This window comes from Lissotriton helveticus, chromosome 2_2 (genome assembly GCF_964261635.1).
Source record: "Lissotriton helveticus chromosome 2_2, aLisHel1.1, whole genome shotgun sequence".
NCBI lineage: Eukaryota > Metazoa > Chordata > Amphibia > Caudata > Salamandridae > Lissotriton > Lissotriton helveticus.
The window spans coordinates 372,876,040-372,892,519 of record NC_136060.1 but is presented as its reverse complement, the minus strand read 5'-3'; the positions used below and the strand labels follow the sequence as shown (position 1 = coordinate 372,892,519).

Genomic DNA, 16,480 nt, shown 5'->3' with positions numbered 1-16,480 from the left:
CACAAGTTACTACTTGTGTAACGATATATCTGTAAGAGACATTAGTTAGTATTAGATTCCTTACCGACCCGTTCTGCGAACCAATATCTAGGGTTAGGGTTACCCCCCTTCAGGGCCCTAGTTTCAATGGCACCAGTGTTGGTTTTTAACATGGCTCTGCGTTTCTGGCGCGGAAAAGCTGTGTCTAAGAACTGACGTCAGCACGCGGAGGCGGCGTCTAAGCACTCCGACGACGTCATCACGGCGCCCACGACGCCGAGGACGGACGCGGAGCCGCAGACAACGCCTACCGACGCGCAAGGGTACTGCTATGCAAAAGTTTCCGGATCCAGTCTGACGCCTGGGGATATTCTAAGGTAAGGAATCTAATACTAACTAATGTCTCTTACAGATATATCGTTACACAAGTAGTAACTTGTGCGACAGGTTTTGAATGATCTATAGTGTACAGGTGTTTTGCCCGGTGGGTCGCTAAAGTCAGAGGCTCTTACTTGGTTTCGGGGACCTGGAGAATAATAGAAAACAAGACTCCAGGGCTACTGCCAATGATGATCTTGGAGATCCTGATGTCCCTTTTCGGCAGTTTGAAGTTGGTGATGCCTGGGCTGGACACATAAGCATTGGTGCTTGCAATGGCTCTGGTACCACGGGTATTGGTGCAGAGAAGCTCCAGGAAGACTCAGCATTTCAAGACTTGGTGAAGCGATGGGGCTGACCTCCTGGACTCTCGATGACCACTCCTGGCAAGTTGATTATTCGGTGGATCTGGTGGATCAGTAGAACAGAATGGTGAACAGGGCAGATGAGGATGGTGCCTGCAGATGCAGGGAGATGGCTCCTTCACCTGAAGGGAGATACTGCTTGGTTGGTGAAGTATTGGACAATCCTCCAAGGTTTTTGGGAGGCTATTCAGCAGCAGGATGAGCCTTTTCTTGCAAATGTCGGAAGAGCAGGAGCCAGGCAAGGTTTGGCGCCAGTTTTGGGGCTGGTCCACAGTTCTTGATTTGTTTACTCTTCTTTGTCCTTATTCTCTTCCCAGGTAGACAAATCTGAGTTCCTGGTGTCAGGGGGCTACCTAAATACTGAATTTAGGGGTGTTAAGGAAAGTGTAAGGTAGTAGCCAATGGGCTACCTACCCCTGCCGTGACTACACCCCCCTATATGGCCACTTCCTGGGGGGAGTGGGCATAACTCTGACCCTAGTTTTACCAAAACAAGATTGTGAAACCTTTCTTTGACTGTCCACTTCAGGTGGCCTACCTTAGGGGTGTGCCTAACTTCATACTGTGACACGCCTACTGACTAGCTAATTTTGCCACCTGCTGTAGTGCCAAATGGGCCCCAGGCAGGGGGTGGCATTCTCCAAGTCAAAGCTGATAGAGGCATTGAAGCCTCTGGCTTTGGTATGCTAATTCACTTGCCGTCCTGCTGGAGGAGGTGTGATCACCTTCCTCCAGAGCAGGTATTGTTCCAGACCTCTGAGAGCATTTGCTCTCCCGAGCAGGTTGGTCAGAAACTTGACTGTAGTGGTAGGCTGGAAGAGTCCAGTCTGCCAGCACACTAAATGACTAGTGGGTTTCAGAAGGTACCTCTAAGTTGCTCTCTGAGTGCTTGTCATAATATGTCTAATACTAGCATCCTTGTGGATTTATTAAGACTAGGTGTTTGATACCAAACACCATTGGTTTTAGTGTAGCCGTTATGTAGCTGGGAAACCGGTAATGACTAGTGTCCAGTAAATGTCCTTAAGATGGCTCCCTGATGACTTGCAACATCTAGAAATGGAACTAGACATCACATGGGCCGGTCTGCTCCTGCAGATAGGCCCTCCTGTATAATATACTGCACCCTGCCTTAGGGCTCTGATGCCTGCTGTTGTGGTGACTTAAATACAGTATATGCAGTGTACTTTGGCATGGCACACAGTGCCATGTTGTGTTTTCAAAATGGTTTGCGCCATTTCACTCATCCTGCGATGTGAGGCTGCTTGCAGTTTTTGTGTTGTATCCCTTAGTTTTTTGAGGAAGGGGTCCCAGTAAGGAAGGACAAGACTTAAGAACAGTGAAAATATAAATCACACAGAAAATAAATCTATCCTCATTGTTTTAATCACAATGGGAATGCATAATGAATATACAAAAATTGGTACATCAAATACGTAGTTTTAGGCAGTGCCCCAAGAGAGGGGGGTGGGGGTGGGGGTTATGTGATCGTGTGAGGACGAAGTGCAGGAGAAGAAAAATGATTTGAAGGTGACAGTACAATCAACCAGTAAAAATCTTCAAGTTGACAAGGTTACACATTATGTACAGAACACAAGACTCATTAGTCAGTTTTCAAAATAGAGCAAAATAGGGCGTGAAGTTGACAGAAATGAATGGTTGTCGACGTTTCGACCCTTAAGAGGTGCGCAGGATTTAGTTGTGTCCTTGCAGTAGGGTCTTCATCAGGACAGGAAGACGGGGCAAACAACCGTTCTATTAAGCGTAAAACATTCACCGCTTGGAGTTCAGTGACAGTCAGGGGTCAGATAGACCGGCAATTGGGTTAAATCAGTTAGTAGCGTTATACACCGCGTTCGGCTTACGGTGAAACCACCATTGGAGCGTTCAAAAGTAAAGTAATCACAGGGAGTTTGACGAAACGACGATAGTGTGGAATCAGTGAATAATGTTGAAAAAGCGGTAACCAAACGGTAATCTCAGCGTCAAGGCATTCAAGGGAAGGGTAATCTCACAATATCCGATGCGGAGTGAATCTCGCTGTCAGTAACGCTCAGGTTCGCAATTGATACACGTATCCCTTAGTTGGCATAATATATGCTGTAAAGCATAGGGACCCTCTTTAGTAACCAAGCCAGGGGTGCCATTTACTAAGGACTTAAATGGGGCTAAAATCGTTGCCAATTGTCTTACAATTAGACATTTCCCTTGATTTCAGGGAAAGACCACTGGCACTGGAGGTCTGGTTAGCTGGGACCCAGTGCACTTTCAGTCCAAAAGCATTGGCACCAGGATTTGCACTTACTTTATTAAAACGTTTTGCAGCCAAAAAGTGTAGGTGACCATGTCAAAAAGGGCACTTTCCTACAACCAGTAATGGGGAACATGACCATTGTGGAATCACAGAGCAATGCTCAGAAGAGAAGTACCAACAAAAATTGCGAACAATATCAAACCCAGACCCTCTCCCCTTGTCTCTTCCCGTCCTGTGATACAAACCCAGGTGGAGATGATTTCTTGCATATGGTGGAGCTTAACTGAGTCAATGTGGTGGTGCTTATCTTGCTGGAGTGTGTAGTGTTGTGAAGCTTTGGTTTTCATGTTCTGCAGGCGTGCAATCATGCCCACCATCACCTCTTCAAAGGATCTAGGCAGAGTCTACGGGTTCTGGAGCCCTGACGTATTCTATACTACTCAGGGTGCTGCCCATAATGCTCCGTCCAGATATCCTGCATGTCATTTACATGGTCCAATGCTAGAAACAGTCCCAGATGTTTCTTTGTTTCCTGGAGGTAACGGACCAGGCCTGTTTTGCCATTCTAGGCATAGAAATATACTGAAAGATTGACCCATTGATATTTTACCTTTTTGTCACTGAGGTCGTCAGTAATGGGTTAGAAGTCTTTGTACTTCTTGAGTGTTAGGGGTGAACATGGATAGTGAAGCCCTTAAAGATGAGGTCAACTTTCCTTCTGGCAGTTTGCATTAGGACTTCCTTAGCTTCTAGAAACTTGACTGGTGAGAATGTCTAGATCCCTTTCTGAATGGTTTGGCTTGGCCATATTCCGGTGTACATGCTCAAGCCTTAGTGAAGGCTCCTCCCTGGGGGGCCATAATTGTCTGTAGCAATTCCTGTGTGAAGTCCACGATATCTTCTCCTTCAGCCCCCGGGGATGCCCCTGGGGGATGCCCCTGGGGGAAGCCCTTGATATCTTGTTGCGTCACCCCCTTTTTTCAATGTCTGCTTGCATGGCCTGTAAGTCATGCTGTTGGTCTCCGAGATACTGAACTCAGAGCCAGAGCAGCTAATGGTCCCCTAAGCGTGCATCTGCAGAATGCTCCAGATCATGTACCGTGTTGCCCAGCTCAGGTACTTCCTTACACATTTTTTATAGCCAGAATTAGTACTCCTTTTTGAGGGAGCCAATTTCAGAACCAATTTCACGAAGGAAAAAGTTCATATATTCTTGTGTGATAGGGGTTTGTTTAGGTGCCTCCACAGCCTGCAAACAGTTCCCTTCTGCCACCGAGCTCTCCTTCTGGGGCTTGCCCTAACCAACCTCCGAGGCAACGGTGCTTTGAATGTAGTGTTGCGTATGGTGCAGTGAATTGAATTGAATACTGCCGGAATCAGGCTTTAGCCACAAGTGATGTATGGGATGGGACCATACATCACCACACTCTGAAGGGCTTCCAACGTCATGGGGTGAGACACTTCAGAGTCCACCAGGAGTCCAGCTGGGTGCGCGGCTAACTCGCTATAGGGAGCTGGGAAGGATATTAAATAGAATGTGCAGTTGTGGTCAGATATATTCACCTGCTGAGAAAGGTGACTTTGCATCATCTAATGTGTGTCAATTGTATATTGAATATGTTTCGATAGTGCAGCTATCTTCTCTAGTGATCCACTCTGTTGGGTGACAGAAATGGTGGAGGTAAAATGTTTTTGGTTGAATCTGATGTAAACGGGACCTGAACACAAACTTCAACTAAAAGGAGCAGGATTTGTGTTGGGAGAATGACGGAGGCAGTTAACTCCGATAAGATGTTTTATTGGATTTGCAAATCGACGATTAAAGGTACAAAAAAGTCAAATATTCTGTTTCTGAACTCTGATACAAGTTTACTGAAGTCTGTTTGACATATCCAAAATATCTGATTAATTGGCTGCAAATGCAGTGGCACGGTTAGTCCTTAAATTATCTCATCAGACTTGAGCCCCCACATCTAAGACAACTTTACTGGCTTTCAGTATATCACTAGTTTGCCCATAGAGCATTTTATGACACATGTCTGAAAAATCTCACTGAAAAGTTTGAGCAGTACAGTGAACACAGAAATTTAAGATCTCCCAATCCCAGTCTCTTTCACCTCCCGGAGAACATACTTGCAAGGAGAGGAGTGTGTCCCTTGCCTTTCTAGCAGCAAGGACATGGAACAACCCCCTCCCACTCTGTTTTGTTAGCAGAGAAAGTTACTTCAGAAAACAACAAAAAACCTGGATGTATTCCATTTTCTAATGGCGGTAGCATGATTGGTATAGCTAAGCACAGTGCAGAGATTCCCTTTGGGACAGCTGTTAGCGCTCTACAAAATTATTCATTCATTCATATTTTACAATGGAAATTTGAAAGTAACCTTTGGTAATATTGATACTAACATATCTGTTTGTGCTTGGTAGATTTGCATGCTAATGTTATTGGTATGTTAACATATTAGCGACAAAATAGTCTGACTTTTGTAAAGTTATGCTAGATATTTTATTTTCCACTTATCTTGACTTATTAGGAAACACGTTTGCTGTGGTCGACTGCATACCTTTGCTGCAAAAAGTCCTAAAAGATGAATCCTCAGTTGCATGCAAATTGGCTTGTGTTGCAGTAAGGGTAAGAAGACATATTTATTTTGACTTCCATTTTACATTTAGGCCAGATAATGAATGAAGACCTGTATCTAACTTAGAGTTTGGCGGACAGGGTACTCTATTGCAAATGCGACCCAGTACACTGATTGCCAAACCCTCAGTACGCCGGCCTAGTTTAGAGTTGGGTGGACCTTAAGTACTCAAATGGAGCACTTCCTGCAACTGTCCTATTTAGGGTGACCGGTATAATGTCTCTATTTTTCCTGTCTGTCACCACCAGGAAAAACATGGTGCTAAGCTACTGGAAAAAAACCCAAGAATAACCCCACACTCTAAAAAAACTTCAAAGATGTTGCAGTCATTAGTTCTTTGTTTTTCAAAAACAAACTCCCGCTTTAGGATTTTGTGTTTGGAAAAACAAAACAAAAAAGTGTAACTTTTGATGTACGTCCATCAAATCATACAGCAGATGTTCACCAACATTTTTGTACATTGCAAGGAACCACCATGTTCTCTGGGCTGGCAGACATTTCTAAATTTGGCAGGTGGAGTACCCTCTGGATGGTGGAGGTAATGTATTCTGCCATACTGACGGACACTACCCAATACAAGGCTGTGGTTTAGAATTTGTAGTATTATGACTCTGATATAGAGTTCAGTGGTAATTTTCTCGGATTTGTGGCAAAAGGGCTATGACCACAGACCACAGGAGGAGGAACCCCCTGTGGTCATATTTCCCAATAAAATCAAGACCCTTCAAACTATTGATATATAGGTGATGCTAAGTAAATTAGATATTCGAACACAAGAGCTGCCACGTTGCACTGATGTAGTCGTAACACACACTGCTGGTCTGCCTGCTAAAGGCATTTCCATCTAAAGAGAAAGGAATCTTGGTGAACTGTAACTTTACATATCTTGCATTTGTACTAGCCAGTATACGTTGCATACTTCTAAAAAGCTACATCTCACTGACTATGGCAAAAAGAACCAGAATCTCATCTCGGGTTGTTTCTTGTGAAAGGAAACAATGGCCAATTGTTCTAGCTGAACTTGTCTTCCTGGAGATCATGTTGACTCATAATTGGGCCCACACATATGTTCTACCTGCTTAACTGCTATTTAGCGAATACAACATTAAAATATCACTATGTTTGAGTGCAGTTGTTTCATATGTATATGTATACATTAATGTGTGTACTTTTTTGTCTCCCTTTTAGCACTGCATCATGAGTTTATGCAGCAGCACCTACAGCGAATTAGGTTTACAACTCATAATTGATCTTTTAATGCTGAGGAATAGTTCTTACTGGTTAGTAAGAACAGAGCTTTTAGAAACTCTAGCCGACATTGATTTTCGGTGAGCATATATCAACTTTTTCCCAGAAAAAAAATATAATTGCATGATTTCGCTGGTGACTACGTCCTTTCACAGAGAATAGCGTTCATTAGAAGGTTTTTAAAAGGGTTTGTTTATAGCACAAGTGTATACCTCAAAAATAGTGGCTGAGAAACCGGTATACAGAAGATAAAAATTGCAATAGTAACCAAAATACGAAGCCATGAGAAATTGCCAATTATAAATTGAGCTCAATATCTGCACAAGCACAGAAATAGTGACTGAGAAACAGTCTGAAGAGGGAAGCAGGTGATATAAAGTGTAGCCTACCCACCACAAATGGTGCATGGCGTTAATGGCAGGAAGGTGGGAAAAAGAAGTCAGATAATACTGATACGATGGCTCATTCAGTTAAATGGTAACCTCATGTGCCTTGCAGGACATAAAATACAATTTAGTCCTGACCTGAGCTGCACAACCTTTCATGTGTGAAAGGTTGAAAAAGTGAAATCAGTGAATTAGGTACTAGTAACATTTGTTACCTTTAGTGGGTAGAAATGGCCAGACAGTATTAAGCTTTATGAAAAAATTAGTTCATTATTTTTGGAAATTAGAGTAACCTGCATTCTTTCACAGAACAACATTGCATTCTTGACAATTTTGGAAATGTACACTGAGTTCTGTGTCATTGGCAGTAACATAAACACACAGGTGAACAAATTCAAAACAGGGGTTCTACTGATGGTAAGGGACAGATTTTCAAATGTTTCCGTAAACGTCACCTTGATATAAGGAAGGTCTGCACTTCTTTTCATAGTTTGAGTGGTAATTCACTGCCACCACTCTGCTCTTATGCTCTAGTTCTTAAACTGGTAATTACTTTTTCCTGTATCCGGTAGGACAGATCTGCTCCTTCCCTCTTTGATAATGGAAAATGATGTGGTCTTTAGGGAATTAGCACCTCACCTGTCTCTTTGATTATGTGCCTTCCAAGAAAGGTAGGGAGGGTCACAATGTTATGCCTCATTGCCCAGCCTCCTTTGCTTGATTTGCGTCACAGATCATAATTCCTGCTTCCACCTTTGTAGACCATGGTTAATATCCTGTTGGAGTGGCAGGCTCATCTGCTTGTGTTGGTACGGGTAGGCCTCAGTACATCTCAACTTCAGCTGCTCAATCAGGGATTTCATTTAGTATAGTGACCTGCTAAGCCTTAAAGAGTACCACATGTGTGCGCCTAGCAGTCAATAAGATTCTGCCACTATTTATTGTGAAGTTTTATATAGAGTGAACATAATCTAAACGGCTGTCCGAGTGCTTTAAAGAGAAGCAATCACCACAGTAAAACAGTTAATTTACACATTGGAAATTTCAACGCAAATTAACAAAAGGCAGGTAACATTGTAAGCTACCAGTTTCAATGTGAAAATTAGACACCGCACCGATGATGGAGTACTTTTTAGGCTAATTTCCATAGACTTCTCTTCCTTCTGGACAACAGAAAGGCAGAACCCACTGTTCATGGCCACCAGGTAGCCCTAAGTCCCCGCAGTAGACTGTAAAGATCAGTCAGCTGAAGGTTCACTGAAGAAAGATGGTCACCGTCAGAGTGAGATATTTGATGATCTTCATTGTTTTTCTCTTCATATCAAAAACGTGGGTGGGGTGGGAATTTTCATGTGTATAATCTGCCCTGCAGCCATATGTTTTCACCTACACATCTCTCTCTAAACTGCATCACAGCACAGGAGCCAGGTGTGAGACAGTCTGAGCAAATCCAAGCGGGTCGCGGCCCTCGTGAACACATCAGTTCAGCTTGAGCCAAGTGCTTCATTGCAAGGGATGTTATACTGTGTTGGCAGAGGGGAATGTAGCTGACAAGAAGGACCACCGCAGGGTGGGCCGTGCTCCATACCAGGAAGTAGAGTCTCAACATTCATGTAGACAGCAAAGGTGCTTCTGAGAGGTGTTGGGAAAGCTTCAAACAGACGTGGTGGGCTAGTTCCCCTCGCAACTGATTAGTGTCATAGGCTGATACTAATGGTGTTCCAGTGGAATAGTACCATTATGAAGCCATACAAGTGTTGATAGGTTTCACAACAATTTGAGTGTAATTGACAGCTAGATGATGTATGGTCTAGCATAGATGATGTATGGTCTAGCACCTGGTTAATGTAACAGCAAGAACTTGGAAATGGATCTTGGAAGGTATGTCTAGTAGACATTTGTATGACACAGTGAATTGAGGAGGCCCTGTCAAATGTTCTTTCAGCTACCCATAGGTTGGTTTTGGTGAGACACTGAGTGAGCTTGTAAAAAAATAGGAAGAGTCCGCTGGTACTGGTGTCGACCTGTTAATGTCAAGAGGTATATTTAGGATTGAGATGACAATCCAATTTTGAAGGCCTGGAAGTATAGCTAAGAGTAATGATCAGTTTGATTGAATAGCTGAAATAAATGGTGTGTGAGCAAATATAGAGGCTTAATGATTTGAAGATCAGGTAAAAGAAAGCATTTTTTAATACACCGCTTTAATTGTATTTTCTTTGAACAATTCTGCTGTGTCAATATGCGCAAAGATATATTTAACAACAAATAGTAGCTTAGTTGAATATAGTATGGGCATTGTCTTTTTGTGGTGATATTGTCTAAACCATATATTAATGACCTGATTATATAGAACGCTCTATACTTTCAATGTAAGGGGGGCAGTGTTCATAACCAATCTCTGCCACGGACAAGGTCCACTAATTGAACAATCGTGCCAAACTCTAAGTGTTCTGTAAACTTTAAAAGTTTGTCAACCCACTATACAAAGCCTCACTTCATAAACTGAGACAAAAAGTTTGAAAGGTCAGAAAGTACCTCAAGGAAGTATCACCCAAGAAGCTTCCGGTTGGTACTCACCAGTTTGCTCACGTTGTCTTCATTGGTAACTTTCATGACCAGAACAGAAAATGCGAAAGTGGAAAGTTGTTATGCCGAATTTTTGAAGTTGTGTGAGAAAAAGGTCAAGGAAAATAAAAGTGTGGTGTCCATGCTTGTGCCATCCATCAACCATCTAGACCCCGCAATGTCCCCGTATCAGGGCTCGGGGATATCTCCACGTTGCTGATACTTCAGGGACCATCCGGCGGTTGCCAACTGGAAGCCTACTGGCAACACACTCCGATACGGAGAACAAACAAATTTTAGCCACCCTTCCCCATCGAGTAAGTAGCAGCCACCAGTCATCGACCGCTATACCAGTCGTCTGAACTCCAATCTTCTCCTGTATAGCAGACGACGACTGGTGGCTGCTACTTACAAGGTGGAGATATTTCCCCGAGCCCTGATGCTGTTGCCAAAAATTACTAGGCAACAAAACATGTCGGCCGTTCCAATTATAAGGGTCTAAACATGCCTTGTTTTTAATATGAGTGCGGTCACTGCAAAGAATAAAGTATGTACAACTGTAAGTGAGCCACAACTCATTTTAGCTTGGAAAAGCAATTTCCACATTTGCAGTTTATGGGGTCTAGATGGTTGATGGATGACACAAGCATTGACACCACACTTTTATTTTCCTTGACCTTTTTCTCACACAACTTCAAAAATTGGGCACAATAACTTTCCACTTTCCCCTTTTCTGTTCTGGTCATGAAAGTTACCAATGATGACAACATGAGCAAACTGGTGAGTACCAACCAGTAGCTCCTTGGGTTATGGTTACGTGAGGTACTTTCTGACCTTTCACACCTTTTTTGTCTCTGTTTATGATGTGAGGATTTGTATGGTGGGTTGACAAACTTTTAAAGTTTACATAACACATAGAGTGGGGCACGATTGTTCAATTAGTGGAGCTTGCCCGTGGCAAAGATTGGGTATGAACCCTGCCCCTCTTAAATTGAAAGTATAGAGTGTTATATATAGTCAGGTCATTAATATATGGTTTAGTGAGTAGAGGGCGACCTGTTTATTACCCCTCTTTTGCTCCTCTTTTTTTGATGATGGGAAATTGTATAAAGCCAGGTGACACATACCTATTTCTTTTTATGATTTCTTTCTTTTAATACCTAGTGTATTAAGCAAGTAGTACGCATCTATGGTTCTAAGTGACTGTTACAAATGTAATAACATGGAAATAATTTTCTAGTCTCCATGTAGCCCCCATAATTTTCTTTTCAATCCTTACAGCATTGGAGTTGACTTGCTTTACTCTATTTTCTACATCTGCTCTCCCTCTTTTGTCCCTCCGGTGCTCTACTTTTGCAGGCCATTTAATAGCTTGTTTATCCAGAGTCTTGTTGAATGATTCTCCATCATATCATATAATATTGCTATTGAAGCCATCTATTTTTGTTTTCCTAACAAGGAGGACTGCAAACCTGTTTCATGTCAATACTAATGTTTGGTTCCTGCAGGAAAATAAAGATTCTTTAATATTGCATGTGATTTTCTTTTTTTTTGCATGAACTGTGATTGTGGAGTGAGTGGCATTTTGATAATTTGTTCTCATACTCTGCAGGCTAGTCAGCTTTCTGGAAGGAAAGACTCAAAAGTTACATAAAGGATGTCACCATTATACAGGGGTGAGTAATGCGTAATTGTCTAGTCACTGCATCTGTCTTTTTCATTCCAACAAATCTGACTTTGGTTCATTTTTCAAGCATGTAATATTCTGGAGAGATGGGTTCACTTTCAGTCAAAAACACTGTATGTTTTCATTCTGGATCACTTAAAACAGTCTTTTCTTTAGTGACAATCAAAGTACCTCAATGTTATCTAGATTTTAGATTACATGTTCACATGCATTTGCAGGTGCCTGAAGTCTATCAGCATATGCCTTTACCTTGTGAAAACCTTTTGAAGTTGATTATAGTATGTAACCTTATGTCCCCTTACAGGTTTTATTGGAAAATATGTGTTTTGTTATGTGTAACAGATTGATGGAACAGATCACTACACAAGTAGCGTAGGTGTCTATGATTTATTTGGCACCTTGCAGTATATGAGGTATAAGGGGTTATTTTTATAAGGAAGGAGGGGATAAACAAAATAAAGTTGTTTCATATAGGCACTCTGGAGTTATGTCGCTCCATTCTTTAGTCTTCAAGCTCAGGGTTTCTTTGGTGTGGTTTTCCTTTCATACAGTCCCCGTCAGGAAAGACACCCTCAGGAAGAAACAAAACATGTCCTGAATATCAAGGTATGCCGGTATACAATCCCACCACCATTTACCAGTGAAGGCTCTGTCAGTGTACTCTGTTTCTGGTGCTCTCCCGGAATTCACCGTACCCCAGTGCACAGTACCAAATCTTTCCGGGCCCTCACCTAGCCCACCTCTGATGCCCTACCACTGTGACTCTACTGCTACTCAGACATCATGCACCACAACACTTTCCTTGTGCTACGGCTTGTTTCCTGAGCTGTAGCGGTCAGGACCACAGCATCCTCTTCCATCAGGTCACCGGGTGTACATAGCTCTGCTGAGGGCAAGGCTCTCTCTCCTCCATCGTGCCTCCAGTGAAGTCCTGAAAACAGCACCGCCGGTCTTTTTCTCCAGTCCGCAAACCGCTTCTTGTCTTGCGTTACTTCTCTCCTCATAGACCCGGGGTCGTCTCCCTCCCGGTTGCCGTCAGTATTTCCTTTAGTTCCTGAAATGGGCGGGTCTTCTTGACTCGCACATGTGATTGCGGGCGAGAAACTAGACCCACAATCTCTCTGTCACCCTGGGAATCTATGGCATACTTCTTTAAGTTCTTGCGTCCCTTCCACAGCATGCCCTTGTCTTTTTCAGTTCAGTGGCAGAATAATACCTGCATAGTTGTGCTTGCAGTTATTTACCTTTTGCAGATGTTAGTTATAGTAGCTAAAGGAACACCTTAAAGGTGTTGGAGAACACATGTTTGCCAGGTTTAGGTGTATGGTGCCGTTGAAGTCTGCATGTGTTTCTACAATCTGCATGTAGATCTTTCAGCTTTTCCACAGATCCCTAAACTCATGATTTGGTGGGAACCTCCTCTCTCAAGCATCCTTTCCAGTGGTCCTTTTTTGGATATGAGAGGCGTTTGTTTCAAAGACAATTTGCCTTGGATACATAACACAGCATATTTCAGGGACTTCAGATCGTAAACTTTTTTTCTAAATTCTTCTGGTAGCCTCAGAAAAACCATTGTGAACATGTTGGGTTTAGGTTGTGGGTCCATGAGTTTTGTTTGTAACTTTAATTGTGTTGTTATGACCCTTGGGCTCTGATGAATCCTTTCTACAGATAGAACAAGGTCTACAAACATATTCTCCCAGTATGATGGCAGGATAGGGAAAACGCTTCCACTTAAGCTGTAGTGCTTCCATTTGTGGCACATATGAAAAAGGGCTTCTGATAGAGAATTCTAGCTGCAGATGCTTCACATTTTAAATACTCCCCAAGCGTCACACTTGATCCTGAAACTTTATAGCAGTGCTTCTGCATGTTGGACGATGGCGACTTGCAGCTCTGCACTGGCACAGTTCCATTCTGGAAATTACCTGTGGGGCCTATATAGCAACCACTCCCATGTGCTGACGTCAGTTCCTTTCTTTCCACACATCCAGACGCAGATGCAGTGTTTCTCTCAGAGACTTTTCAAACCCTGCAAGGACTGTCGCAAGCAGATGTCTGTGACAGATCCCCGCCAGATTTGCCTGTGGGATCGAGGGTATGGCCACGACTGATGGACCCGCAGAGACTGCACTTCAATAAAGCTGAGGGCCATCAGGGAACACGAGGCGAATTGTTGTTGGCAAGCACAAGAAGTCGCATTGTCGGTACCGCTCCAAGTCAAAGGTCCGATCCCGGTCCTGCTCCCATTCCAGGAGTCGGCAAAGATGATCTAGAGGCCAGTCTTTGTCGCGATACAAGTCTTCAGGTAATCACAAAAAACATAAGAATTTGAAGCAGAGTTCCACTCCTTCTCACCATACGAAGCGCTTGGTCAACACCAACAGTTCCAGTCCCGCTCCCAAATTTGGCCAAATTTGGAGCTGATTTCGTAGATGGTTCTGGCACATCATGAGTTTCTGGGGCCTTTAGCCATGTCCCCCAAGTTAGAAGAATTCTACGCAATTATGCTCCAGCTCTTCTGGTCTTCACAAACACCATCTGGCATACCTGTGGGCCCAAGGAGCCAGGAGGCCTTCTACCTGGATTACTGCCGGCAGGTTTTCCATCCGCACCAGCTAGACCCTCTAAGCCACTTCTGCCCTCCCCCCCAGTACCAACAGCCCCTAGGACGACACCAGGCTCGGGTACATTGAAGATGATGCCAACTTTGCCGCCAGGTGACCCCATTTGTCCTACCCGATGCCCACTCAATGATGGTACGAATTCCACACTCAATGTTACGAAGTCTCATCTGACTCCTTTTCTAAACTCTCCCTTTCATCTGCGCTATTCTGGACACAGTTTGGTTTTGTGTCTTTCCCCATTGATAGGGAGTCTAGGGCATTGTCTATTATCCCGATCTTTCAGCATTGGTCTTAGATTTCAGCGAGGTCGACTCTGAGCCTGATGGCCTCCTGCATAGAGTCATATTCATGCTCTGCATTTGGATCTGAAGTCCCACAGGGCCAACATTAAGGGGACCTCTCCGACTGTGTCCAGATTTCGGAGGAGACTGCGAAGATCTGCATTGGTGGCTATTGGGCCACTCTCTTCCCCACCCAGAGCTGACAGACTCCCGGCTCCATATCTTTTGAGGACCATTGATTTGGCTATGAAAGCCTTTCTGCCATACGTCAAGGGAAGGCTGATAAAGGTGCTTACAGACAACGTCTATCAGGGAAGGGGTCACGGACCATGTGCCAGTAGGCCTTGCACCTCTGGAAATGGCTGGGCGATCACAGAATTTTCCTGTTTGTGAACCACCTTGCAGAATCATTGTATGCAGGTGCTGACAAGCACAACTGTTGCCGCCAAGCGGGTAACAGATGGCAGCTACATCCGGCTGTGGCGCATGGTGTCTTCTGTGATTAGGAAGAAACTTGGCTTGATCTGTTCTCCACCGCGAGAAAGTGCAATGTCAGCACTTCTGCGCATCGGTGTGTAAAAGGCATCTCTTTCTCAAAGATGCTTGACGTCTTGAGTGGAACTTGTGACGCCTATCTGCCTTTTTGCCAATACCTCTCCTGCCCAGAGTTCTCAAGAAGATCAAGACCAATGAGTACAGTCTGGGCCAAAGTCATCCTAATGTCTTCAGATTGTTCTGTTTCTTGCCCAGCAAGGCCTTATTCTGGGCTCATTTAAAGTAACTTTTCAGCCTTCTTACTTATGCCCGATCACCCCCCTTTATTTAAATCACCATTTGTGGTGTGGTTTTTGAAAGGGCTGCAATATCGGTTTACTCTGTCTCCATCTGTGGTTCCCCAATGGGACCTCAATGTTGTCCTTATGTATCTGATGTTTACTCCATTTGAGCATCTCCACATTTGTCCTTTATGGTTTCTCACCATTTAAACTGTGTTACTTGTCATCACTTCAATACAGTGTATGAGGGAGTTTCAGGCTTTGTGTGTTCATCCACCATACACCAAATCCTTCCGCGGCAAGCTGTTTTTGCGTACTAGAGCATCATTATTCTTTAAGTTGTGAAGCTATTCCTCGTCGGCAAATCCACCACTCTCCTGGCGATTCTATGATCCACCTCACCCCTCTAAAGAGTAGAGGCTCCATTGCTTGGACTCTTAAGAGAGCGCTCAGCTTACTCCAGTATTGGAACTTTCATAGATTCCCATAGCTTGTATCATTCCCCGTCGTCGGAATGGGAGCCCCGGTAAAAAAAAAATATATATATAATATATATATATATATATATATATATATATATATATATATACATACACATACCAAAAGAGGAAGAATTAGGCCTTATACTATTTTGTAGCCTATAGGTGTCCTTTTGTAAAAAAGACCCAAATGTAGAGCACCAACCAATCCGAACAGCCTCACCCTGTGGAACCTTCTTGAGAAAGCTCAGAGCCTCAGATTTTCTACCGCACGTTGGTGATAGGGAGTCTCCATAGAGCTCTCCTCTAGTTTTCTTTTGAGGTACTGTTTTCTTCAAAATCTTTACAGGATTTCTTAACATCTTTATGTATGGCTGACAAGGAGAAGAAAAGCCTGTTCAGGCCTTGTGCCACATGTTCTAAAAAAACGACTTTTTGCTGAGGATAAGCACAAGGATTGTATATATTGCTTATACCTAGATCATAAGGTGGCAGACTGTAAGATCTGCAGAGCCTTTTCGACTAAAACTCTATGTGACCGCGAGGGGCGTCTGCTGACGTGGTTACAGAAGATGAAGACAAGAGATAGGATTATTTCCAGTGATGAAGAGGATGCTGCTTCTTCTACGTCATGGAAGAGGTCACAGAAGAGGGGTAGGTCATCTGTTTCGGTTTCTTTGGAGCCCCCCTCGAAGGCTGTGCGTGGGACCTCTGACAGGTCTGGCAAGCCTGGGCCTGGCGAATCTCCTCACGCAAGTGAAAAGGAGAGGGAGAGGCCGGTACCTGAGGTGCCGAAATCAAAGAAAGATG

General features: G+C 43.6%; 1 protein-coding gene across 2 annotated transcripts in view; it reads left to right on the top strand.

Annotated features, from left to right (window-relative positions):
- The window catches only part of HTT (huntingtin), a 1,924,961-nt gene that overhangs the window by 489,581 nt on the left and 1,418,900 nt on the right, over positions 1-16,480 (top strand). For both annotated transcript variants that reach the window (XM_078678546.1, XM_078678545.1), the window contains 3 exons: positions 5,511-5,608; positions 6,807-6,946; positions 11,433-11,496. In XM_078678546.1, coding sequence (XP_078534672.1) covers positions 5,511-5,608; positions 6,807-6,946; positions 11,433-11,496 — 302 coding nt within the window. The remainder of the gene's footprint in view (positions 1-5,510; positions 5,609-6,806; positions 6,947-11,432; positions 11,497-16,480) is intronic.